Source organism: Dermochelys coriacea, chromosome 4 (assembly GCF_009764565.3).
Source record: "Dermochelys coriacea isolate rDerCor1 chromosome 4, rDerCor1.pri.v4, whole genome shotgun sequence".
Taxonomy (NCBI): Eukaryota; Metazoa; Chordata; order Testudines; family Dermochelyidae; genus Dermochelys; species Dermochelys coriacea.
The window spans coordinates 101,689,902-101,717,710 of NC_050071.1; the positions used below are offsets into that span (position 1 = coordinate 101,689,902).

Genomic DNA, 27,809 nt, shown 5'->3' on the forward strand with positions numbered 1-27,809 from the left:
GAACTAGATGACCTCCTGAGGTCTCTTCCAACCCTAATCTTCTATGATTCTATTATATGAGTTCTCAAACCAACCTCCAGTAGCCCATTGGCAGTTATAATCATTGAAAAATTATGTAGGGCTATTCAAGGAGTTATGTATTTCTAATTAAAAAAATATGTTCTTAAGGTCTTGAACTTGAGGCTGGTCATCAGGAGGTGACATACCTCAAAAATGTTCCTATCAAGGAATCTGTGACTTCCAGCAATCTCCATGACTTCAGCCTGCAACGGTCAGGAGCTGCAGGGTTCCCTGCAGCTCGTGGGGGATGGGAGCTCTGGGGGCTACCAGAGGCAGTGAGGGTACTCCGCAGCTCCCAGCCACCACGGGAACCCCTGGAGCAGCCAGTAGCAGGGGAACCCTGAGCTCCCCAGCTGCCATGGGTCCTTGGAGCTGCAGGCAGCGAGGGCACACCATAGCTCCTGGCTGACATGGGAAGCAGGGGCACCTCCCAGCTCCCACAGGCAGTGGGAGGACCCCCAGGGTTGCAGGCAGCAGGGGTACCCCCCAGCTGCTGCAGGTAGCTCCTAGCCCCTGCGCAGCTGCCCTGCTTGAAATGATGTGGGGACCCGCAGATCCCCATTTTGTCCCGGATATTTTTAGTAAAAAAGTCATGGACAGGTCACCGCTTCCATTAATTTTTCTTTTTTGCCCATGACCTATCCATGACTTTTACTTAAAATATCCATGACAAAAATCTTAGCCTTATCTATAACCATTCACATGTAGATAATGCAATACTGTATTTCTCAGTAAAATACAGAAGAGAGGATTCCAGATGGTGTCTCAACTAAAAATTATTAAGCAAGACCAAATCATTGACAAAAATGGCTTGTTTTAACAGATTATGTCATGTCTGAAAGGAAAACAATGACAAACATACAAAAAAGTGGTTTCTTTCCTCTTTTCTCCCTAACCTTTTCCAATTTTTGTTATTGTGTGAATTTTTTTTATGAACATTGTATGATCTATCCACAAGGCTATGGTTTGTGTTTTCCAATGTATTTGTTTTTAGGCACTTAATATATACCTTGGGTTGTTTTCTTGCTGGTTTGTTTTTGTGGTGCTGGTACTTTCATTTTAACTAGTTTTTTTGTCTGTTCCTTATTTTACCCCTCCCAATTTCTTCTGATTGCTAACCCGTTCCGGCTGACAATAAAGAGAACTAGTATGTATGTTGGTTCAACAATCTTTGGATAGCCAGTTATCAGGGCTGGATTAACCCATAGATTAATAAAGCTATAGCCTTAGGCCCTCCTATTTTTAGGCCCTACTGGTCCGGCTGGGGGTGTGGAAGCAAGCATGAACTGTATTGAACTGTACTAATAATCAAAGAAATCCAATGTTTTTCTTTGATGTATTTTTCTGTACTGGGATGCACAGGTGTCAAGGTTCCTTCCCCACTCTGAACTCTAGGGTACAGATGTGGGGACCTGCATGAAAACCCCCCTAAGCTTATTTTTATCAGTTTAGGTTAAAACTTCCCCAAGGTACAAACTATTTTACCTTTTGTCCCTGGACTTTATTGCTGTCACCACCAAGAGTCTAACAAACATAACAGGGAAAGAGCCCACTTGGAAACATCTTTCCCCCCCAAATCCCCCCAAGCCCTACACCCCCTTTCCTGGGGAAGGCTTGATAAAAATCCTCACTGTTTGCATAGGTGAACACAGACCCAAACCCTTGGATCTTAAGAACAAGGAAAAAGCAATCAGGTTCTTAAAAGAAGAATTTTAATTGAAGAAAAACTAAAAGAATACCATCCTGATTTTACAGAGGTGAAATACCTTACAGTGTAATCAGATTCAAAACATAGAGAATCCCTCTAGGCAAAACCTTAGGTTACAAAAAGACACAAAAACAGAATATACATTCCATTCAGCACAACTTATTTTATCAGCCATTTAAACAAAACAGAATCTAACACATATCTAACCAGATTGCTTATTAACCCTTTACAAGAGTTCTGACCTGCATTCCTGCTCTGGACCCAGCAAAAAACAGCACAGACAGAGCGAACCCTTTGTTCCCCCCCCTCCAGCTTTGAAAGTCATTGGTCATTTGGGTCAGGTGCCAGCGAGATTGTCTTAGCTTCTTAACTCTTTATAGGTGAAAGGGTTTTTCCCTCTGGCCAGGAGGGATTTAAAGGTGTTTACCCTTACCTTTATATTTATGACAACAGACAAACAAGTTCTTTCCTTATGTCAGCCTAGCTCCACAGGCCAACACATCTTTGTACTTTTAAGGGGTTGCAAAAACACTGAAAGAAGCTCAACATATAATGTTGTAGGTTTCTCCCTCCCCTCAAGGATTGTAAATCCACTTCTTAGCAGGCTAAAAAGATAAAAGGACTGGCTGAATAGGGCAGGTTCTGTGCATTTGCTGGTTCTCTAGCAGTTCAATCCATCATAAAGGTACCTCACATTTGATTTCTTTTGAGTTTCATTCTACAAACTTAAAGCTAAATAAACCTGAAGTTAGTCCTAATTTTTCTGCCCCAACTCAAACTAACTTCTTTCCCAAGTGGAAAATGTTGGGCAAGCATAGAATGTGTGTGATTCGAGAAGGGAATGAGAACACAGGCCAATTCTTGCTGACAGTTACACCAGTGTAGCTTTATTGACTTCAGGGAGAATAGATTTTTGCCCCAAAATAGATTTTGTTCCCTTCTGCTCTTTCACACCTGGTATAAGCAGAATCTCATTCACTTTCCTCTCCTAAACTCTGGGCATTTTAAGGGAAAAATAGGCAAGGTCTGCTTGATTTACACATGCAAACAAACCGGAAGCTCTCCCTTCATTCTACACCAGCCTTAAACAAACATGAGACCTATGTAACAAGGGTGTCACTACAGCAGCCTTGCTTGGACTGTTCTTTTGAAAGATTCTTAATGATTCTTTTAAGAAGCTGATTTTCAATGAAGTATTTTTGTTCAGGGAGGCAGAGAACACAACAGGGAATAGCTCTGTTTTGTCAACTCCTAGTCATTCAAAAGCTGAAAGTATTAGATTAAGTTTGTTTAATGTTTGTACAGTGATTTTGAAGAACTAACATAGTACAGAATTGCTAAATATTATGACTGGGCAACCATCTAAAGAGCTGTGTCACTTCTAGTTATCTTTTTCTTACAGAAAGCTTAAAACAAACCAATGCAAACCGTAGGAGGCTGGTGCACACAGAACTCATGCTTAAAAAACCTCATGTCAGAGCTGCTGATCACACATTCTAGAATAGATAATACTTAGTCCTGCCATGAGTGCAGGGGACTGGACTGGATGACCTCTCAAGATCCCTTCCAGTCCTATGATTCTCATTGTGGAAGAGATTGGTGAAAGAATGGCCTGATGTGGAGATCACTGGAGATTAACTACACAAACTGAGTATCCTCCCACAAATAATATTTGGGTTCAATGTGAAAACAGTAATTCATTGTCCTCAGCCAGTGCAACCCTGGGAGGCAGCTTTCAGAGCAAGACAGCCTAAAATACAATGCCATTCAATGTAATTTTCCCACTACTACTTCCTCTGCTCCAGTGGATTTTACACCTGAGTGGTTTTCTTTTACATAATAAAAGCTGGCTGCCTCGCAGACTGCAGTCAGAGTGAGATAGGATATGTGGTGTAGAGTCTATAGCTTGGGGGAAAAACCTGTAGGGCTTGGCTTTGCACTGTGCCATGTGGAGAGCTGAGGTTGAAAGAGGTGAGCAGGATGGGGAATTTGCAGTGTTCATCCTCAGACAGATGAGCTCTCCACTACCTACGAGGAAGGAGGCCTAAGAAGGACACTGTAGCATCCCTCATGCTACCTCTTACTCAGCAGTATCCGTTTGAAGAATTGAGTGTAGTGAGTAGAATAAACTTGTTAATTTTACATAAATAAATAATATGTAAATATGTATGTAGAGAAATGTTTGATGACTTCATAATTTTTTTTTGCAATATGTAATTCATACTTAGGCCCCTCATAACCTTAATCTGGTCCTGCTGTTAGTCCAGAATTCATACAATTTATTAACCACTTTTGAGAAGCAGATGCAGATGAAACTCTTCAGTACTGTTTCTCACAACTAATAAATGCCAGAGACAAATGCTACAGAGAAGATGGTACTTAAAGAGTTTCCAAGCCTTAGAATGCCCAGTTCAATTCAGTGACTTAAATACAGTATCTTTTTCAAATAGTCTAATATTTTTAAAGACTCTCTGTACTGCAGTTGTCTGTAACAATGAGTCATGGTAGCTTCCTTCCCCAACCCTTTTTCATAATGATAATAAAAACGTTAACTATTACTTTTTCCTTGTGGCACTTAATAGTACATGTGATCTGGATTTTTCTTTAAAATTTTTGTACATTAGTTTACTATAAATATAGGGGGCAGATTTATAATGGAACATAGCTCAGTTTAGGTACCCAAGTCCCACTGAAAGTCAATGGGAGTTGAATACCTAATGCTCGCCTTTGAAAACCTCTTCCATGGTTTTACAGGTTTTGGCTTCCCAATATACTTTGGTTATATATAAATATGATTATATTTTGGACATAGTACATACAGTAAAACATAATATAATCAGAATATAGCATACAGTACATAGTGTATATCACATTTCAAGTAAACCACAGTTATGCAGTTGCATATTTTAGATCAAGTTTTCCATTAAACTCTTCTGTATCATATTTGAACTTGAATATTACATTTTCCACATAGAGATAATCTGATAAATAGTTAAATGACACTCCACATCACACAGGGTGTGTAGAAAAACAATACAGCAGGATCCTGATCCAAAGCCCACTAAAGTCAATGGTAAGACTGCCATTGAGTTCAGTGGCTTTGCAGGAGGCCCCAGCAGCAGGAGTCTCCAGGAGCATAGTGGCTTAACCAGAATGCTTCTGAATGGGGAGCACATGCTAGAGAGGAAGCTTTAAGCATGAAAGAATGTGGCATGTGCTCCCTTCGTGCTGGCCATGCTCTGTTAGGCAATTTACAAGGTGATGACAGCCACCTAATGTCAAGCCCACACTCTCCTTTTGCTTTTTTTAGTACCACCACCAGTAGTAGATACCGTCAGTCCTTACCAAGGACAGTAGTTGTGTTTGTTCCTTGCCCTGGGATTGTGAAAGTATATGTGAAGCTTCTGGTATCTGGCCTTAATTTAGCCCAGAATAGGGGAATTCAATTTTTTGTTATTCTACTGTTCATTTTGTTACAAATATTTTCTGATTTGTGTCACAACTGTAGTTAAGATGTGTCACAGTTCAGGGAAACTGTATCTGTAGTCCCTCTCTATGGCCCAGCAAGGGCACCTAATCTTAGGTTTCCAGCTCCCCAGCCATCACCCTTCTTGGGCGGAGAAACGTGTCTCTCTCTCTCTCCCCCCGTCCGGGGTATTTTCAGGCTGGATAGCTTCCTTCCTGCACTATGTTATTCCCCAGCAAAGCCGGACTGCCTTGCAGGCCTACCTTACTTTTCTCCTCACAGACAATAAACAGTGTAATTGCCACAGTAAAGTTACCACACAGTCCTTTATAAGCAAGCACTTTTATTCTTATGTTAAAAGCATTACAGAGAAAACATATTAAAACAATAAAAGAACCTTCAGGCATGCCAGTAAGATTACCAGAGATCAACCCAATGCCAGCAATGACTCTGACTGGTGAACAGTCCTCCAAACCACCCCAAGGGGTTTTTCTGTGGTTACCAATTCGTAACCACTTTGGCTCAGAACCAGCACACCCATGAATCTGAAAGTCACTCTTATCCACTTTGGGTCTTTGAAGAGACCACGAATAAGTAATCAGCCAGACAATGGGTTTTCTCCTCAAGGGACAGCTTCAAAAGGATGGATACAGAGGTGGGTAATTTGTATTCCCCACTTCCCAAGTATGTCCTAGGAACACCATTAAATTTTGTTTGTGAAGAACACTGTTACAAAGAGTATTTTGAAGCTCCATAACACTTCCCGGGGTTTATATTAGCCATGTCTCCTCCTCAAGAAGTTACATACTATTCCAAAATAATACATAAACATTTGCCTTCTTAATGTAATGAATTCCTAAAATACTTGAACTTAATTCAGTAAAATGTGTCCCGAATAATGCAGAAAATTGCCATCTCTGTCACAAGGTGTATTATAGCATATGTGAAACTGAGAAGCTGATATTGATATTGCATTGGAATATCATATAATGTGGTATTTTTTGCTGTGCAGAAATAATTATAGACGGCTTAATTATGGAAAATGTGAAAATTAAAAATAATTAAAAATTAATTTGATTGCAGGCAGACTCTGAGTTATGTTTAGTTAAGCATTTTTTACATCCTGCTTTATATTATTCATGCCATTATTTGGCTGGTCTATGCAGGTGTGTTTCTTGGAATGGATTTTCTGCCTCAGAATGTGCAAGCATTGGACAAAGAGCCAGAAATAGAGAGGTTTGGAGCAAAAGACTAGCTACTGGAAGCTGCTGCAAACCCATTCTGAGTGAGGAAGATTAAATGGGTGATTTTTATTCATTTGTTTTTAAAGTGTTTTTTTACAGTATCCCCAATTTTAGCCTATTACACTAATTCTTGTCTCTGAGTGTTGCTGGTAGTGCTGTGGATGTCAGTTGTGGAGCAGGTGGGTTTTTAAAGGTATGTTGTGAGGGCTGCTGTATTACACATTCTGTTATTAGGTGCTTTGGGGCCATTTGCACAACAACAATATAGGCTTATTAGAACATCCTCTGAACTCCTGTTTTGGCCAGATATATCCTCTTTAAGCCCCACTGCATTTAAATCACGTACACTCATTTTGAACAGCAGGAAATGCTGAATTCTTCCTATACCCATTTTCTGAATTTTTTTGCGTCAACTAACTTATACTACAATGTAAGTCACGACAAATTTTGACCAGTTTTTTTATGAGCCAAATTAGAACTGGTGTAAACAGGTATGCTTCCACTCAGACTACTCAAAATGTAGTTAGTGCACAGGCTTACATATCCATAAGAATTAGGGCTGTCGATTAATCACAGTTAACTCATGCAATAAACTAAAAAAAATTAATCGCAATTAAAAAAATTAATAGTGATTAATTTCAGTTTTAATCACACTGAGAAACAATAGACTACCAATTGAAATGTATTAAATATTTTGGATGTTTTTCTACATTTTTATAGATATATTGTATTCTGTATTGTAACTGAAATCAAAGTGTATATTTTTTTGATTACAAATATTTGCACTGTAAAAATGATAAACAAAAGAAAGTGTTTTTCAGTTCACCTCATACAAGTACTGTAGTGTAATCTCTGTCATTAAAGTGCAATTTACAAATGTAGAATATTTTTTGTTACATAACTGCACTCAAAAACAAAACCATGTAAAACTTCAGAGCCTACAAGTACACTCAATCCTACTTCTTGTTCAGCGAGCCAATCGCTAAGACAAACAAGTTTGTTTACATTTATGGGAGCTAATGCTGCCCTCTTCTTATTTACAACGTCACCAGAAAGTGAGAACAGGCATTTGCATGGCACAGTTGTAGCTGGCATTGCTAGGTATTTATGTGCCAGATATGCTAAACATTCGTATGCCCCTTCATGCTTTGGCCACCATTCCAGAGGACATGCATCCATGCTGATGATGCTCGTTAAAAAGATAATGCATTAATTAAATTTGTGACTGAACTTCCTGGGGGAGAATTGTATGTCCCATGCTCTGTTTTACCTACATTCTGCCATATATTTCATGTTTAGCAGTCTCGGATGATGATCTAGCACATGTTCATTTTAAGAACACTTTCACTGCAGATCTTTTGGGGGGGGCAGGGCTGGCCTTATGGGTAGGCACCATGGGCAACTGCCCAAGGTGCTGTGGTTATGGGGGGGCCATGAACTGGGAAGGGGCAGGGCTGAGTATGCCCTGGCTGGGGGTTCCTACTGTGCAACAGGTATAGCTGCTAGCCCTGACCAGGCTGGGGAGGGATGGGACCTCCTCTTTTCCAGCATGGGCTGCTCCCGGGGCCAGGTCAGATCCACCTTAGTGAACCTCTCCCAGCTCTGAAGGCAGCGCCACCACAACCAGCAGCGCAGAAGGTGGCAATACTGCAAACCCCTTACAATAGCCTTGCTTAGCCCCGCACACACAGTTCCTTTTGGGTTGGGACCCCCACAGTTACAAAGACTGTGAAATTTGAGATTTAAATATCTGAAACTGTGAAATTTGAGATTTAAAAAACCCTATGACCATGAAATTTACCAAAATGGACCATGAATTTGGTAGGGCCCTACTTATATGTGCATATAACTTTCTAACATGAATAGTCCCTCCTCTTGAATTCAGTGAGATTGCTGACATGAAAAAAGTTACTTACAAGCATAAGCATTTGCAGAACTATACAACCACCTAAAGGTGGGCAGATATGAGGGGTGGGGGGGAACCATACCCAAAACACAATGGGGCCCAATCCTCAAATGGTGTATATTACAGATTTATGCCATCTGAGGATCTGGATAAATACTTAAAAATGATTCAGAGCCATCAAGCAACTAGGCTGTGTAATCACGTGAACTTACTATTGTTACCTTTATCCTCCTTCTCTCCTTGTCTCCTGTTTATCCCATTTGCTTGGTCCCGGCTTAATTTAGGCCACTTCTTGAAAATGCTTTCACAGGTGCATAACTTTGCATATGTGAGTAGTCCCACAACCATAAACTTTAATAGTATGTTCACGTGGTTACAGAGGCTAGCAACCTGATGGCTCTGAATCATTTAAAAGCATCAAACTATCCAATGATATCTAATCAATGAGATCAATCATGCATAATGTTACTGGCGCATGTATTGGCAGGATCAAGGCCTTAGAATGCAAGCATTTTGAGGCAGAGACCATGTCTTTTCATATGGTTGTACAACACCTAACACAGTCAGGCTTCAATCCTGACTGGATCCTGTGGGCTCCAGCACAGTACAATTAATTATTATTATTAATAACAATAATTAATAAAAATTAACAATGTCACTCAAAAGGGATTTGAATTGTATTTCAAAGCTTTCATTTGGTCAATTACCCTGGGCACTATATCATAATCAAATACATTTTGTCACTAACTCACACTTCATATTAACTTACCATGAAATATTGCTATTTAGGGACCCCAATGAATGACTTCACACATAGTGTTTCCAAATAGCTGTACTAAAATCACGCACACACTACAGTATCTCCACACCTGGATATTAAATTAAGCAAGGATGGTAGAGCATAGAGTTAGAGGCCAAGAGATGGAGAATTAGAATATATAATAGTTATAATAAATACAGCCATTTCCCCCTTTCCGAATAGATACATCTACAAATAGGTTATAAGGCTCTCCCCTCATGTGATAAAGGCACAGCACCACGCCGGGGATGATACGGAGTCACATTAAACAGGGGAAACTGGGAGGAATTCCACCTCACAAAGGCAGAGGGGCATGCAAGAGAAGAGTACCCATTAGGGTTGAAACAAGCTTCCCTTACATACTTGGCCAACTCCAGTGGCTGATACTTAGGGCAAGGTAGGGATCAGGCCAACAAGTAACCGTTCATGTACTTCCTGGTCTTCCAGCCCACAGGAGCACTTGGAACATCCAAACTAAATTCCCTCTAAGCTGCGCAGCCGCTCAGCTGCCTATTAAGCCCTGCGCAGGGGCTCAGGGCTATTGCGGGGAGAGATGCCTCTCCCATAGTATGGACCTGCTGCAGCGGGGGAGACGCCCCTCTCTGCTGGCCCCAGCGCAGACCTGCTGCAGGAGAGGAGCCTCTCCCTCGGACCGGCCTAGGCCCACTGGCGCCTCTCCCCCTGCCCCAAGCTGTTGCGGTGAGAGAGGGCTGGGGGGAGTCCTCTTTCTCCACCGCAGCCCCGGGGCAGCCTGCACCCACAAACCCCTCATCCCAAGCCCCACTCCAGAGCCTGCACCCCAACCCTCATCCCCAGCCCCACCCCAGAGCCCGCACCCTAATCATCTGCCCCAGCCCTCTCCTGCATCCTGAATCCCTCATCCCCAGCCCCACCCCAGAACCCACACCCTCAGCAAGAGCCCTCATCCTCCCCCACCTCAACCCTCTGCCCCAGCCCTGAGCCCCCTTCCAAACTCCATACCCTTCGGCCCCACCCCCACCACATGAATTTTGTTATGTGCACCAATATGCAGGTGATGTGTCACACAACAAAATTCATTCCGCACATGGACGTAAAAAATTAGGGGGAACACTGCAGCACAATCTGGTCCCTAAAGATGACTGTATTCTCTAGGTGATGCTCCATATTCTGCTGTCCCTCAGACTACAGTAAAGCTTCTGACATTAATGGAGTTACACTGGCGTAAAACCCGTCAAGTGAGAGCAGTATAATGCCCAGTGGAGTTATTCTAGATTTATATTGGTATAACATATTATGTATGATTAAATATGGTCCTCTAATTCTGTCCTTTATGATCCTTCCTTAATTAAAATCCCAGACAAGGGCTGAAGTAGCTGTCTTGAACAACTGTGCCTACATTAAGGAAAAATTGTCAGACCTCGCTATACTCCCTGCATATGACTATTTGGAATTAATTAATATAACAGCAACAAATGCAATTATTTCTACCACCTTCAGTCAATTTAAATCTTATTGGGACCTATACATTGCAAACACATTTGTTATACCTGAATGCATGCCATGTCTAAAGAGTTATTACTAATATTTTTCAGCATAAGAAAAAAATCAAGGAAATCCGATAAATTTCTTAACTTGAAACTTGTCATTCAAGTAATGTCCTCATATATATAATTATACTATGGCCATCTCTTGTTCTGAAGATTTCTTTCAAAGTCAAATATTTTAAAAATTCCCCATGCAATACTTAGATATTAATGGCTTCAGGGTATCTTTTCCACATGCCAATATTTCTCATGCATGAGGTATAATGTATTATAAAGGCTCATACCATGCTATCAGTTATGAAGTAGAACTCTTACCGAAGTCAATGAGAGTTCTTAAAAATCAGTCATGTGAGATGGAGTAGTTAGAAAAAGAAACTGAGTACCAAACTTCTTACCAGGCTTGGTGTTTGTGTGAATTTGTACAGTTTGTCATGAAGACAATGACATGTTTGCACTGTTGCTTAAACAAGAACATTAATGCAAGTATCTCAAAGTGGCACAGAATGAACAAGCTTCTTGGTAGCTCCAGTTTGGCAAAACACCATCCTATTCTTACACTGCAGAAACGTCAAAAGTCAGTTTTCCAAGCATTTACGAGATATGGAATCTGGGTACTTTTTGGGATTGAACTGGATCATGATGACAATGGTAATGTAGAGCAGGGGTGGCCAAACTGTGGCTCCGGAGCCATATGCGGCTCTTCAGAAATTAATATGCGGCTCCTTGTATAGGCACAGACTCTAGGGCGGGAGCTACAGGCACCAACTTTCTAATGTGCTAGAGGGTACTCACTGCTCAATCCCTGGCTCTTCCACAAGCCCTACCCCCACTCCTCCCCTTCCTGCCCCCTCCCCTGAGCCTGCAGTGCCCTTGCTCCCCCCCTCCCCCAGAGCCTCCTGCATGCCAGGAAACAGCTGATCGGGAGGTGCGGGGAGGGAAGGGGACGTGCTGATTGATGGTGCTGCCAGTGGGTGGGAGGCACTGGGAGCAGGGTGGGGGAAGCTGATGGGGGGCTGCTGACCTATTACTGTGGCTCTTTGGCAATGTACTTTGGTAAATTCTGGCTCCTTCTCAGGCTCAGGTTGGCCACCTCGATGTAGAGGAATAGGAGGAAAGAATCATACAGGAAACAATGTGTATCATTAAGTACAATGAAATTTGTGTGCAGAACTGACTCATGTCACAGAAATACAATGAAAATTTTCATATTTAATTTTAAAATTATTTCCTCATTATCTGCAATATATTTATCCGTGCTCATTTAATAAACGTAGTCAAAGTTAGTATATTTCTTCCATCCCAGATGAAACTACAAAACAACTACACTAAACTAAAGTTACAGGTGCTACAAATATTCCGTGCTGATCCTGGGCTAGAATTAAATATAGGGTGCTATTTGTAGCATTTTAATGTAGATATTTTGTCTTTTATATTTATTACTAAGGCTGTTAAAAAGAGTTGCTTTGCTGCAGTAACGTCACAAAAGGGTGTGAATTCTCCATAACAATGAATAAAAGATGAGGTGAGTACCATGGCAAGGCAAAAGTCTCCCAAGCAGTACACATAGTTTATTTAATCCTCTTTTTCTGTTGTTCCATGGGACTGAGACTGTTTCAGTGTTTAAAGACTGAAGCCAGGCCAGACAAGAAGCCTCAAGCCCTAAATATCTGACTTCACAGTGGGACAATTGTTAAACAGAAAGGTCAACCCACTGCACTAGACCAGAGAGAGAAAGAAGCAACTCCGTAGCTGTTCAGGGAGGAGAGTTTATCTCCCTGTGCATTACATCTTCCCATCACAAGCTGGGTCCTCACACCATGCTGAGGCTGAAGGGATTATTGAGGTGCGGGAGCCAAAGAGGACTGACTTTCAGGACACCATTTCATCTTCTTATGTAAAACAAACTTGGGGGTATGAGCTCTCCCAGCTCAGATCGGTGCAGAGTAGTGATGTTCCTGTTCTTAATTGCTAAATGTGTTGTAGTGCTCGTCACCCATCTAGCTGGAGAGCAAAGACTTTGTTGTTTACTTTGAAACTGAAAGTGAGATAATAGGAAACGGAATCAATACTGTAACTGTATCTTTCAGCCCAAAGTTTAATATAATGTAGAATCTGCACTTGGAAATTCCATCTTCCCTAACCATACTTGGAAACTATAATCCAATGTATATGAAGCTCAAATCCCTTCCTACAAGCCAAAAAGTGGAAGAAGAAAAGGACAGACTCTGGCGTAATACACCCATCTCAGTGGCACTGAATTTCTAAACCAGAGATCTCAAACTCAAATCACCACCAGGGCCACACGAGGACTAGTACATTGGCCCGAGAGTTGCATCACTGAAACCTTGTCATACAATGATACAAAAATATAGTCAAAAATGAAAAAAATGAAGAGTAATATAGTATGCTACTAAAAGTCAATGTATTAACTTTTTAAAAACTGTCATGTGAAGAGGGGTTTTAATAAAATATAAACACTTGTAGCCATTCCTTATGTGGTCAGTAACACTGATGATGATCTACACTAACAGTCGATCAACATAGCTGTAATGGCAGGAACTTTTTAAAGTAACTATTCATACAAAATACATTGCCACTTTTAACAAACATTCTTCCCAACTACTCACAGCAAAGAATCATACATGCTGAACTTCATACCTCAGACTGCTTGTCTAGTCCATGAGTCCCCACCCATGTCTGCCTCTTCCCACCCCTTCCCCGCCCCCATTCCAACCCCTTCCCCAAAGTCCCCACCCCAACCCTGCCCCTATTCCAACCCCTTCCCCAAATCCCCACCCCAGCCCTGCCTCTTCTCTGCCTCCTCCCCTGAGCGTGCTGCATCTCTGCTCCTCCCCGCACCCTCCTGGAAAGTCCTAAGTGCCACCAAACAGCTGTTTGGCGGCGGGAAGCACTGGGAGGTAAGCGGAGGAGCGGGGACGCGGCGCGCTTGGGGCGGGAAAATAGGGAAGGCAGGGGGTGAGGGGAGCTCGGCTGCCAGTGGAGTCGGCGCCTATGGCAGGCTGCAGGAAATAACTCCATAGGCTGCATGCGGCCCACGTGTTTGAGACCCCTGTTCTAAACCAAACAAACAATGAGAGATATGCTCATATGTCTAAAAACCAGACTACTAGGAGCCAAGATTGGTATGCGAATACTTGTGAAGATATAAAGCAACTTTAAACATTTATTGTGGTAAGAAAGGAAATAATGTGCTCTGTCGTGTTGTGATTTTTCCCACTCTTTGATGATAACAAGATGGACCCGCACCAAAACTGCAGATCCAAACAATCTGAACTTTAGGAAATGTGTATTTCTGGATACAGAGCAAACTCCTCTACAGGACCCCTGAATAGGCTGAAACAAAACCCAGACTCTGTATATCCTTGAATTTTGCAGAAGTCTGGGTCTGGCTCTCAGTTTGGTGGCTCAGGCCCATCTTTAGTATGAACAGTGTTTGGATGTGCAACTCTGATATTCTTTGAGCATAAATATCCAGTTTTCACAAGAAGTATTGTTAGTTTTGAAAGCTGCCTTGGACACTGTGGTCTTTAGGGTGCTAATAGACTGCTGTGTTAGGTGAATCTGGAAACCTTAAATTTTTCAAGCACAATTTTGTGACCTCGATAACAACATTATTAACTATTTTGAAGTCTTAGAAATAGATTTACCTTCTCTCAAATGAGAAGGCTGTCAAAATTATCTAAGTATCTAGAGTTTTATAATGATGCTCATCACTCAGCTTCTAAGCATCTTCCATAATCAATAGCAATAGTGGGAGAGAGCAGAGCAGTCTCTGGCTCTCTGTCTTCAGAGTAAAATCTCTGCTTGGGTTTTTTGTTTGGTGTTTTGGTTTGAGGGTTGTTTTTTTTTTGTAGTTGGTTTGCTTGTTTGTTACTTGATTGATATTTTGAGGGGAATGTGTTTGGGGAGAACAAATAACACAAGGATGTAGGGACACAATTAGTTTCCAAGGCACAAATCGAGATCAAACTAGCTGGAAACATAAAGAACAACAAGAAAATATTCTACAAATACATTAGAAGCAAGAGGAAGACCAAAGACAGGGTAGGCCCGTTACTCAATGAGGTGGGGGGTGGGGGAAACAATAACAGAAAATGTGGAAATTGCAGAGATTCTTAATGACTTCTTTGTTTCAGTTTTCACCAAGAAGGTTGGTGGTAACTGGACATCTAACATAGTGAATGCCAGTGAAAATAACGTAGGATTAGAGACTAAAATAGGAAAAGAACAAGTTAAAAATTACTTAGACAAGTTAGATGTCTTCAAGTCACCAGTCTTCAAGTCTAGCCTGATGAAATGCATCCTAGAATACTCAAGGAGCTGATTGAGGAGATATCTGAGCCATTAGCGATTATCTTTGAAAAGCCATGGAAGATGGGAGAGATTCCAGAAGACTGGAAAAGGGCAAATATAGTGCCAATCTATAAAAAGGGAAATAAGGACAACCTGTGGAATTACAGATCAGTCAGCTTAACTTCTGTACCCAGAAAGATAATAGAGCAAATAATTAAGCAATCAATTTGCAAACATCTAAAAGATACTAAGGTGAAAAGTAACAGTCAGCATGGATTTGTCAAGAACAAATGATGTCAAACCAACCTTTGAGAGGGTAACAAGCCTTGTGTATAGGGGGAAGTGGGAGTCGTGTATATCTTGACTTTTGTAAAGCTTTCGATACTGTCTGACATGACTTTCTCATAAACAAACTAGGGAAATATAACCTAGATGGAGCTACTAGATGGATGCATAACTCATTGGAAAACTGTTCCCAGAGACTAATCATCAGTGGTTCACAGTCATGCTGGAAAGGCATAATGAGTGGGGTCCTGCAGGGATCAGTTCTGGGTCCAGTTCTGTTCAATATCTTCATCACTGATCTAGATAATGGTATAGAGAGTACACGTATAAAGTTTGCGGATGATACCAAGCTGGGAGGGGTTGCGAGTGCTTTGGAGGATAGGATTATAATTCAAAATGATCTGGACAAACTGGAGAAATGGTCTGAAGTAAATAGGATGAATTTCAATAAGGATAAATGCAAAGTTCTCCACTTAGGAAGGAACAATCAGTTGCACACATACAAAATGGGAAATGACTGCCTAGGAAGGAGTACTGCAGAAAGGAATCTGGGGGTCATAGTGGTCCACAAGCTAAATACGAGTCAGCAGTGTCACACTGTTGCAAAAAAAAGCAAACCTCATTCTGGGATGTATTAGCAGCACTGTTGTAAGCAAGACTCGAGAAGTAATTATCCGCTCTACTCTGCGCCGATTAGGCCTCAACAGGAGTGTTGTGTCCAGTTCTGAGTGCCACATTTCAGGAAAGATGTGGACAAACTGGAGAAAGTCCAAAGAAGAGCAACAAAAATGATTAAAGGTCTAGAAAACATGACCTATGAGGGAAAAGTGAAAAAAATTGGGTTTGTTTGGTCTGGAAAAGAGAGGATGGAGAGGGGACACGATAAGAGTTTCAAGTACATAAAAGGTTGTTAAAAGGAGGAGGGAGAAAAACTGTTCTTCTTAACCACTGAGGATAGGACAAGAAGCAACAGGCTTAAATTGCAGCAAGGGAGGTTTAGGTTGGATATTCGGAAAAGCTTCCTAACTGTCAGAGTAGTTGAGCACTAGAATAAATTTCCCAGGGAGGTTGTGGAATCTCCATCATTGGAATTTTTTAAGAGCAGATTAGACAAACCTCTCAGGGATGGTCTAGATAATATTTAGTCCTGCATGTGTGCAGGGGACTGGACTAGAATATTTTTCAAGGTCCCTTCCAACCCTATGATAGCTACCCCCACGTCCCCTTTTTTTAGTTTCTTAACTTTCTCAAACACATTCCTTTTATTTCTGGATTGTGCAGAGCAGGGAAATGGCTTGTTTTTACGTAATTTTGTTCCTTCCTAAAGATGTAGGACAACAAACAAAGCTGAAGAACTGAATATTTTGCAATTCTATAAAAGTCCCAAAACACCTTTTTGTTTTTTCAGTTGATCCTCTGCACTGTGTGCATTTAAAACATATCAGCAAAATCTGTTCAGCCATTTCTGGCATCAATTAAACAAACAAAAAAACTTTTCATTGTTCCAATTATACATTTTTCAACATATACCCAAATCCTTAGCCGGGTCACCAAGTTCGGTGGCCTGAGCAGTAAGCAGGTGCACAGGAGGTCATGAGCAATTCTCCCAACAGAGCATCTCCACAGCTGCCCCCACGGAAACTACTTCAGTCCAATGCACCCTCTTCCATGGCTCAATGAGCACTTCCCACAATGGAAACAAGCACCAACGGAACTGCACTGCTGTGGATCCTTTTGTGCCACTTCTGGAACAGGCCTTCCCACCATCCTATTCAGGAAACTTACAGCTTACACAGAGCAAGGTTCTGCATTCTTCAGGAGGTGTACACCCCCAAAAATCTTCCCCTCACCAACTGATGCAGCAGAACCTCATCAGTTCTGAAGCCGCAGAGGAGAGGGCTCCACAGAGACAAAAAACACCAAGCTGAAACTTTTTCATTCCATTTTTTTAGACTGAGTCCTGCCTTGTATGGCTGGAATGCTGGATTTTATCAATCTCTGAGCCTCTTGAAATGGGCATTTGTTTCAAATTACAGACTATTTAAAAAAATGAGATTATTTGAAATTTGCCACCGTCTCAGACTCTGGGTCACTGAAAAGTTTAAAAGTTCATAACTTTAAAAATACTCAACTGTTCTTCAAATGTAGTTTGTTTTGTAGCTATTAGACACCTCAATAATAAGTGCTACATAAAACCATAACAGATACAACTTCAAGTAACAGGAACTGACACTTAATGTAAAAAAGTCTGGAGTTGTCTCCATATCTCTTCAACACCTCCCTTGCTATCTCATGCACTTGAACATTTGTGTTTTCCTTTACACAAGGAATACATTCCTTCCAGATTACATAAAATTATCTTTATAAATAAGATATTCCTATGATGCAATTCATATAAGAAGAGACCATGCAGTATTTTGGGGAAGAAGCATAATGGATCAGAGCTAACTGCTTTAACAAGTATTTTCTTGACTTCTGTGTGTTTGATTATTCATTGATTTAATTCTTTTTTAAAAAAGGAAATCAACATTTCAAGTAAAAATAAAGTAGTATAGTGGGAATATGCTACAGAAGGGAAATGTTGTATCTTTATCTCCCTACATATGGCAAGAACACCATAATTAGAGCAATCATAATTCTTCATCGGTTGTGAGTTGCCAGCTTTATGCTTATTGGTAGCAGTAAATGTTCTATGGCATGTCCACAGAAATGCATATTCCATTTCATTTTCTCTGTCTTTCACACACAGAAGGAGAGAAAATTTCTCAAAAACAGCAGACAAAGAAGTCCAAACATAGTAATGCAGATAAGACCCATTTCTGCAACTTTCTATCACAAAAGTATCCCTATTCTACTCAATGGGACTAATCACCCAAATAAATACTATAATATCATGAGCAAAGTTGCAAATGTTTTTGGAATATTCAGTTTAATGGAAAACATTTTAAATAGAATAATTCTAGCATTCTATTATAAAAATAAGAGTATAACAATGAAATACAATGTAATGAAATCCCATTTTGGTCATCTTGCAAGAGACTGTTAAAGTTCCAGGTGTTTAGTTTGATGTTAGCAAAGCCTCCTAAATCTTTATATTAAATGACGTCTTATCTAACATTCTTATATGCAAAAAGAAAAGGAGTACTCGTGGCACCTTATCGACTAACAAATTAAGTGAGCTGTAGCTCACGAAAGCTTATGCTCAAATAAATTTGTTAGTCGCTAAGGTGCCACAAGTACTCCTTTTCTTTTTGCGGATACAGACTAACACAGCTGCTACTCTGAAACCTATTCTTATATGCATATATTATAGCTCCATAGTTAAGGTTACACTGATTTTTTTCAAATAAGTGGGAGTTCAGTATCCTTGTTAGAGGTGAAAATAAATATTTGTCATTACAAAATAACACAAATTTCCTTACTTCCCTAGTACAGTACAAATTTCATTTTCTAATGAAAGTAACTAAGGTCAGTAGGGTTCTGATCCAGCAAAGCACATAAGCAGGTGCTTAACTTTAAACAAGTGTATAGTCCCTATTGACTTATGTGCTTTGCTGGATCAAGGCCTAGTTTAAGAGTTCAAAGGAGTTAAAGCTGATCTCTTTTACGATCCTTGTAATATATAAAACAAGGCTTGGAAGGATTAGATTTTTAATCAGTAAATGTAGGTAAACATTGATTTCACCATACACACACAAACCAATGAAAAAATATTTCCATCAATAATAATTAAAATTTACAGATAGACAAAGTAAGCAAAATACTGCTTGAGAACTTATTAGAGTTTGATCTAAGGACATTACTTTGTATATTTTGACATGTGATATTGACAATTTATGTTTTAACAGTTATAAACATTTAACTTTTTGAATCTCAGCATCTACTCTCATTCAATAATTATAGTCTTCCCCCATGCCTATAATATTCCACAACTGTGAACATTTAAATTGATGAAAATCAAAACTAATCCTTAAAAATAAACATTGATATCTGTCAAAATTATAAAAAAAATTAAAAATTGAATTCTGCCAAGCTTACTTATACATGGCTTTAATGCTTGAAACTTTAAGTAGCTATTGAGTGAAAAAATATCTCATGCACAGGCCAGCAGTTTTGTTTATAAAAGTTTTTAAAAAGCATCGTATCTGTTTCTGTTTATGCCACAGAAACCAGTTTATAAAATTTAAAATGTCAAAAGCTACTATATCAAGTGTTAACCATCATAATCTGATAAAAATTCTACAGACTTTGGAGGATCTTCAGTGTTCCCCAGAGGGAGGGAGGGGTCGAAATGCAGTTGGTTTGGGTTTAGGGTAATGGACCCAAAACCAAACACTAAGGGTGAAATTCATTCCTGGTCAGAAGGCCCAGTCAAGTCCTAGACACTACTTAAGTCCCACTTGAGCCCTCAGATAGGACTTGCTCACCCTACCCATGGCAGGAAGATGCATAGGGGTGACGTACAAATGCGAGTAATCATTACCTCTCTGTCTTCATTAGGACTGTTCACATGTATAGGAGGGCAAGATTTGGCTCCATATGTATTCTTTGTTAATGATTTCACTCTGTTCACTACTGAAATACAGCCTTCCTCAGACACCAAATGTTGCAACACACTAAAAACTACACAGCTGTTTACAGTAACAAATCAAGAATAATTTAACCAGTGGGAACAACAGATCAAGCTTAAGGGAGTGGATAAAATTACCAAAACCGGAATTTGACAAAAACACCAGGCTTAATTCCCAGCTACCCTGCTTTCCAAAGTGCCATGGAATTTTTAATTAAGGCAGGTTGTCAGAATTTTGATTTTATGTTCTCATTCAAAATACATCACCTTCAGAAGCCAACTCTATGCTGTGGTACTGCGTCAGCACATCCTTGCTGCCCGTGCTGCTTCCCGCAGCGCTCATTGGCCGGGAACAGCAAACCGTGGCCACTGAGAGCTGCGGACGGTCAACGTAAACACTGTCTCGCAACCCGCCAGTGGATTATCGACAGGCCGTGTGTGGCCCGTGGGCCGCAGGTTGCCCACCACTGCTGTACACTTTCAACTCCTACTGAAATCAGTGGGAGTTGAGGCCACTCAGCACATTTCAGGAATGTTCAGAACAGTGGCAGATTTAGAGTTAGTGAGGCCCTGTGCACAGCTTCATTTTCAGGGGCCCGTCCTTGGGACCCAGCCAAGAAAAAGAACATTCTCTCTTATCTCCCCCTCCTGATTTTCATTCTTTTTTTCTTTATCCTCCTCCTATATTATAAGTAATGGGAAGTAAATGAAAATAAAGAGTGGTACCTTGATTGGGGCAGGGGGCTGGGGTGTGGGAAGGGGTGTGGGGTCGGGCTCTGGGAGGGAGTTTGGATGCTGGGTGAGGGCTCTGGGATGGGGCAGGGGGTTTGGGTGCAGGAGGGGGACGGGGGTGGGCACTTACCTTGGGCACTTCTCCCAAAGCGACCAGCACGCACACCCCTCTGACTTCTGGGCTGGGGGGTCGCTGTGTGCCCCTGCCTGCTGGCGCCACCCCCGCCAGCAGACGCCGCCCCCGCAGCTCCCATTGGCCACAGTTCCCGGTCCCAATTCCAGATCCTCCTTTGGGGGAGTGGGGCAGCGGGTCTCCGTGTGCTGCCCAAGCAGGGGCAGCACGTGGAGCCGCCTCCCCCACACCAGGGGCATGCAGAGACATGCCAGCAGTCGGCCACTTCTGGGAGTGGCGTGGGGCCACTGGCCACAGCATACAGGCAGTCTGCCAGCCTGAGCCGTGCTGCGTTGCCAGCCGGGACTTGGGGGCAGGTTGTCAGATGGGATTTGGCCTACATTTTGGGGTCCCCTCCTGTTGTTAGGGGCCCCGTTCAACCACATGGTTTCATGGTAAATCCGCTCTTGGTTCAGAAACTAGAAAGATCAAGCCCAGAGTGCACAAGTGGATGTCGTGAGCATTAACAAGTAAGGCTTTGAACCTACAAACACACATAGGATCAGGTCCTAAATCTGTTAGTTAGTGAATCTGAAGCATTTTCAAATGGGTTCTTTTTCAAAATTATGTTTGTATTCACTTTTTGGGGGCATTCTTTAGAAAATAAATTCCTGATTTTATTAAGATATGAAAATAACTAACTTCTAGATTATAGTTAAATCCAAGGCACTGGCGTCTTTTTCCAGTTTATTAATTTTTTTTATTTATACGCACCGTTAGTAATAATTATTTCTGTCTATGTCACAAGGACCGTCAACAAATATTTTCATGGATGGATATTTGTCATAAAGAGGATTCTCTAGATTTAAGGCCAAGATTTCCAAAGGGACTAATGATTTTGGGTGCCTCAGCTTTAAAGGATTTTCATGCCACACACCTTACCCTTCTCCAAATTGGACTTTTTAGGTATCTCATGTTGGGCACTCAGAATCACTGGTCACTATGGAAAACCTTGTCTCGGGCTTTCATTTAAAAAAAAGAATGTATCTAGCCTTTACTGCTGTGAAGAAAAAATTGGAAATGTGAACCAAGGGTAAATCAATGCAATGTTGTCTTCCTGAATCTGCAAACAGCCTGAAAGAAATCACTCTGAGAGGCAAACCTGCTACATTCATCTCAATATGGTTAGTAAACTGATATCTCAAAGTAACAATTTAAGGAATCAATCCTGCTAACTGTGAGATATGTGCCTAAATATTAACTTTTTAAACTAATTGATTGCTGAGCATTTTAACAGAAATATCTAGCTAATATGACAAATGGATGTGATGACAAACAGCTTTGATGACAAATATTATGGAGGCGTCACAATCAGAGTGACTCCATAGTTAAGAATACATTTACACTTCCAGCAAGGTTTAAATTGGTCACTTAGGCATGAATACAATTATGTATCTTTTTCAAATTTACAGCACTTACTCTTTCTGTACAGAATTAATATCTTGTAGATTTACATTAATCTTTTAAATAGTTTAAGCATTATAAACATTTTTTAATGACCATGAATTGATTTTGGTGAATCTACCTTTAAGAATCCTTTTAGCAACAAAATCTCCCAAATTTGAGAGTTGAAAATTGACTCATGCATTCAAAAAAGCTTGGAAAAAGTTACTACTGTGACAATTTGTTTTCTGTACTCTATTAGTCATAACCACGTCTATTTGTGCTGTGATATTTGTCATTTTTTAAAATCAAATTAATTTCTCATTCTAAGTGTGACTTTCTGTTTTCTGTTACGTACATTGAAGGTGACAGTATTGTTGAATTAAATTAGCTTTATCAGGGAAGGCATTAGGGGGTTGATGTGAATGAGTATGGAAAAATTAGTGCACTGTTTCTTGGCAAGGGGTAGGAATGTTGCCTTAATCTAGGATTTCCTTACTTTTAGTGTTTGGATTTTTGTAAAGAAATAGACTTGAGCAACTTTAATTCTAAAATAACTACATTTATGAGTGGGAATAACTACTTCTCCTGAATGTATGCTAAATTCTTCAGCTCTGAAGGCAGAATATTTTGTACTTCTAAGTACAGGCTGCTTAATTGTTTCAAGGACTTCTAATAAAGTGCCTGATGCTGCAGTGTTTTTAAACCAAGGCTGTAGACTTTCATAGAAATTCTTCCTTGTAAATAGACCAGGATTAAGATCAAATTATTGTGTTAACTTTAGTCCTCTGCTCTCCAAAATACCTACAGAGAAAAAAGTTCTCCTTAAATTCTATTTCAGACTAATCACTGTGTATGACCTACACTTAATTGCAATATACTGTGAAATCAGTACATGAGACCTCTCTTATCAGGCAATCTTACTAAGAGATTCCTATACAGTATCCTCAAGTAAAATGCACTTTCTTCTGCACCTTCATTAGAAAATTACCTATTTTTTGTTGTTGCCTTGAGTGGTCACTTCACTGTGTTTCACTCAAAGTATATTTACCTTATTATAAATATACATAGCCGGCGATACTGTGCTTTTAGTTTGTGCGTGTTACTCTTCAGGAACGGGGTTGTAGCAAAATCCGAGTATATCACAGCCTATATTTATGTGAAATGGCTCGTTTCCTAAAATCAGAGCTAAACTTCAGGTAACATAAGGCAGTGAAACACACGATCTAGCAACTTAGGTGCAACTTAGGCTCTTAGACATTTAGTTCTCGTAGCAGCCTCTTGTTCAGCTTTCGACCTTGAAAATAACGATCCCAGCACAATCCTGGAGCAAGAGCCAGCTACCAGAGTTGTTCCTTTTCAGTTTGTTTTCACAACCACGGGGGAAGGCAGAGACCCGAGGGCTCCCCGCCTAAGAGCAGGCTGATCGGGCTAGTGGGCTGAAGAGGGGAGAAACAGAGTCATCCGATGCCAGCCGTCCTCCGGGCTGGGAAGCTGGAGACTCGTGACTGTGGCTGTGAGGGTCTGAAGGCGCCCTGAGCAGCTCAGCTCAGGACTAGGGGCTGCTGCACTAACTGCAAGAGGAGAACCCTGCTCCCCCGTGAACCGCACGTGCCGGGAGACTCCCCGGGCAGCCGACCCGGCTGCAGCCGCGGAGCCGCCTTGTCTCTTTACCCGAAGGGACGGCTTGAGCGCCAGCGTTTCCCGGGCCCCCTGCACTGCTCCCCCACAGCCGCAGGCCAGCTGGAGAGGGCTCGCCCCTGCTGTGCCACAGCCCAGGAGGCGCGATCACTAGAACAGCTAGGAGAAAGGAAAAGCAAGAGCTGCTGCCGCCAGCAAGGAGCTGGCTGGCTGTGCCCGCCTTAGTGCCCTCTCCAGAGCATGTCGGGGGCGGGGGGGCAAGATGTGGGCAGACAAGCACCAACTTCTGCCAACACCACCCCGTGCAGAACAGCTAGGAGCCTGCCAAGGCCCCGCAGGCTCGTTCTCAGCTGTGAGCTAAGGGTCCAGGCGGGCAATCCCGGCATCTGGCGGGCGGGGCGGGGCGGGGCGGGGGGGTGCATGGGGAGAGACCCCTGGAGCCGCCGGAAGGGAGGACGCGGGGCTGCAGAGCCAGGGGCGCCCCGGGTCCCTCGCGGGCTGGAAGGCGGCCGGCGCCCGGGCGAGTTACCTTCGGGGTTGGCGCTGATGAAGACCCGGACGCTCCTGCCGCTGGGCGCTAGGTGAGACGGCAGAGCCGAGAGGTTCCCGGAGAAAGCCGCCCGCCGGAGCGCCGAGTCCCGCGGACAGGGCAGCCGGCCGGCCGCTCCCGCCGGCCACATCCCCCGCCGCCGCCTGCTCGGCCCCGCAGTGCTCCGCAGGAGAAGCTCCGAGGCAGCCGCAGTCCGCCCGCCCTCCCCGGGCTCACAGCAGCCCCCGGCCCGCAGGAGCGACAGGAGCGGCCGCGCTCGCCACCGGCTCGCTGGGAGCGGCCATACGGGCTCCCCGGCTCCTCTTCTGCCGCCGCCGCCGCCGCCGCCTGTGTCCTCAGAGCAGCACGGGGCGGCAGCGGGAGGTCATCGGCGGCAGAGGCAGCTGGGCTTGAGCTTTCCCCGGCCCTGGGAACGGGCAAGCAGGAGGGCGCCCCAGGGCCGAGGGAGCCGGAGGGGCTGCCGAAGCAGGTGGCGGCTGGAAACAAACTTTATGCGCGGAGTTCTTCGCGGCTCGCTGCTGGGCGTTCAGCGATGACTCCACAAGGCCGGCCCCAGCACCCAGCGAGCGCCGGCGACGGCGCAGCGCAGCAGAGCTCGGCTACTGCGGCCAGCCCGGGGATGGATGGATGGGTGGAGGGGGGGGGGGCACCTCCGCGGGCATCCACTGCGCGCCTCTCCGCCGCTAGCTTGGCACAAGCGTGGGCGATTTCACAGCTCGGTCCACGAGCTCCCCCCCCCCCCCGCCGCGCGCGCCTTGGGCTGTGGCCCCCCTCTCAGTCCACGCCTGCCCAGGGCAGCACAGCGCGTCATCCGCTGCCCCCTGCAGGGGCTTCCAGGGGAAGAGAGCGCGCGGGGCGTTTTGCAGAGAGATTCTGGAGGAGGGGGTCGACCCTCAGCTATGACTCTCCGGGGCCAGTCTCAGCAGGCTCCTGGCGGGTGCGGGAAAGCCTGCTCACAGCTGAAACACGGCAATAATAAGTCTCTTGGTTGGTTGATTTTTCTCGTGCATTAAGGGCTGCGGCGCCCCCAAAAAGGGACCTTCCCTTCTGCAACTCTTCTCCAGCAACATATCCAGCCCTTCCCTCCTCAAACTGTTTCACAGCCCCCGGCGGGGATTTTTATAGGAAAGCTGCTCCTGGCTCATCCTCTGGCCACTAAAGAGTTCAGAGAGATGTGAGGTTTGTTTGGGGTTTTGTTGTGGGTTTCATTGCATCTGGGCAGGCTCTCCAGCGGGTCAGCTCCAGCAGAGGGGTTTCATTTCCAAAACCAATCCCTCGTTTGCAACAAGGACTCAAAGCCCGCCCTGAGAGGCTCGCAAGGGGCAGGAAGCGGCTCTGCGGGAGCTCGCTCTTCTGTGCAGCCGTCAGTGGCCGTGCAGCCCCGGCGGGCAGCGCCAATGAAATATTCAGAAAGGTTGGGACGTCTGGCTGGGCGGCCGCCGCCTGCTGATCCGCCGGAAACCTTTCCCTAGACACGCTCAGGGCCGAGCGGCGCAGAGAGATAACCGCGCGCGCGCGCTGGAGGAGGGGGGTGGGGGGGGGCTGGACTGCCCGGCCCCAGCACGCGAGCCTGGCAGGGGAGATTGGTCCCAGCGCGAGATAGTGGCTGCGCTGCAGCAGCAGGCGGCGGACCTTTCACAATCGGCAGAGTTTAGAAACCTCCCAGAGAGAGAGACATCAGATGGGCGGGGGCTGGGCCCTAATATGATACTCCCGGGCTCGTGGATCCCTTCTTGGAAACAAGCTGCAGATTCTTCCCCCAGCTGGTATATTGGGATCTCCATATATTCCAAAGTCTCTCTCTTTATAGATCTTTCTTTCTTGGTACATGTGATATACATACAGGCTGTATGGTAAATAAGTGATACATAATACATATAGAAAAGGAGTACTTGTGGCACCTTAGAGACTAACAAATTTATTTGAGCATAAGCTTTCGTGAGCTACAGCTCACTTCATCGGATGCATTTGGTGGAAAAAACAGAGGAGAGATTTATATACACACACACAGAGAACATGAAACAATGGGTTTATCATACACACTGTAAGGAGAGTGATCACTTAAGATAAGCCATCACCAACAGCAGGGGGGGGAAGGAGGAAAACCTTTCATGGTGACAAGCAGGTAGGCTAATTCCAGCAGTTAACAAGAATATCAGAGGAACAGTGGGGGGTGGGGTGGGAGGGAGAAATACCATGGGGAAATAGTTTTACTTTGTGTAATGACTCATCCATTCCCAGTCTCTATTCAAGCCTAAGTTAATTGTATCCAGTTTGCAAATTAATTCCAATTCAGCAGTCTCTCGTTGGAGTCTGTTTTTGAAGCTTTTTTGTTGAAGTATAGCCACTCTTAGGTCTGTGATCGAGTGACCAGAGAGATTGAAGTGTTCTCCAACTGGTTTTTGAATGTTATAATTCTTGACGTCTGATTTGTGTCCATTCATTCTTTTACGTAGAGACTGTCCAGTTTGGCCAATGTACATGGCAGAGGGGCATTGCTGGCACATGATGGCATATATCACATTGGTAGATGCGCAGGTGAACGAGCCTCTGATAGTGTGGCTGATGTGATTAGGCCCTATGATGGTATCCCCTGAATAGATATGTGGACAGAGTTGGCAACGGGCTTTGTTGCAAGGATAGGTTCCTGGGTTAGTGGTTCTGTTGTGTGGTGTGTGGTTGCTGGTGAGTATTTGCTTCAGATTGGGGGGCTGTCTGTAAGCAAGGACTGGTCTGTCTCCCAAGATCTGAGAGAGCGATGGCTCGTCCTTCAGGATAGGTTGTAGATCCTTGATGATGCGTTGGAGGGGTTTTAGTTGGGGGCTGAAGGTGATGGCTAGTGGCGTTCTGTTGTTTTCTTTGTTGGGCCTGTCCTGTAGTAGGTGACTTCTGGGTACTCTTCTGGCTCTGTCAATCTGTTTCTTCACTTCAGCAGGTGGGTACTGTAGTTGTAGGAATGCATGATAGAGATCTTGTAGGTGTTTGTCTCTGTCTGAGGGGTTGGAGCAAATGCGGTTATATCGTAGCGCTTGGCTGTAGACAATGGATCGAGTGGTATGATCTGGATGAAAGCTAGAGGCATGTAGGTAGGAATAGCGGTCAGTAGGTTTCCGATATAGGGTGGTGTTTATGTGACCATCGCTTATTAGCACCGTAGTGTCCAGGAAGTGGATCTCTTGTGTGGACTGGTCCAGGCTGAGGTTGATGGTGGGATTGAAATTGTTGAAATCATGGTGGAATTCCTCAAGAGCTTCTTTTCCATGGGTCCAGATGATGAAGATGTCATCAATGTAGCGCAAGTAGAGTAGGGGCATTAGGGAACGAGAGCTGAGGAAGCGTTGTTCTAAGTCAGCCATAAAAATGTTGGCATACTGTGGGGCCATGCGGGTACCCATCGCAGTGCCGCTGATTTGAAGGTATACATTGTCACCAAATGTGAAATAGTTATGGGTC

The 27,809-nt window shown here is 43.4% G+C and overlaps 1 protein-coding gene across 1 annotated transcript in view; it reads right to left on the minus strand.

The window, feature by feature from the left end:
- The window catches only part of NWD2 (NACHT and WD repeat domain containing 2), a 123,076-nt gene extending 97,078 nt beyond the window's left edge, over positions 1-25,998 (minus strand). Inside the window, exon 1 of the mRNA XM_038401059.2 lies at positions 24,336-25,998. Within this exon, the coding sequence (XP_038256987.1) occupies positions 24,336-24,486 (151 nt within the window). The 5' untranslated portion in view covers positions 24,487-25,998. The remainder of the gene's footprint in view (positions 1-24,335) is intronic.
- Positions 25,999-27,809: the final 1,811 nt, after the last annotated feature.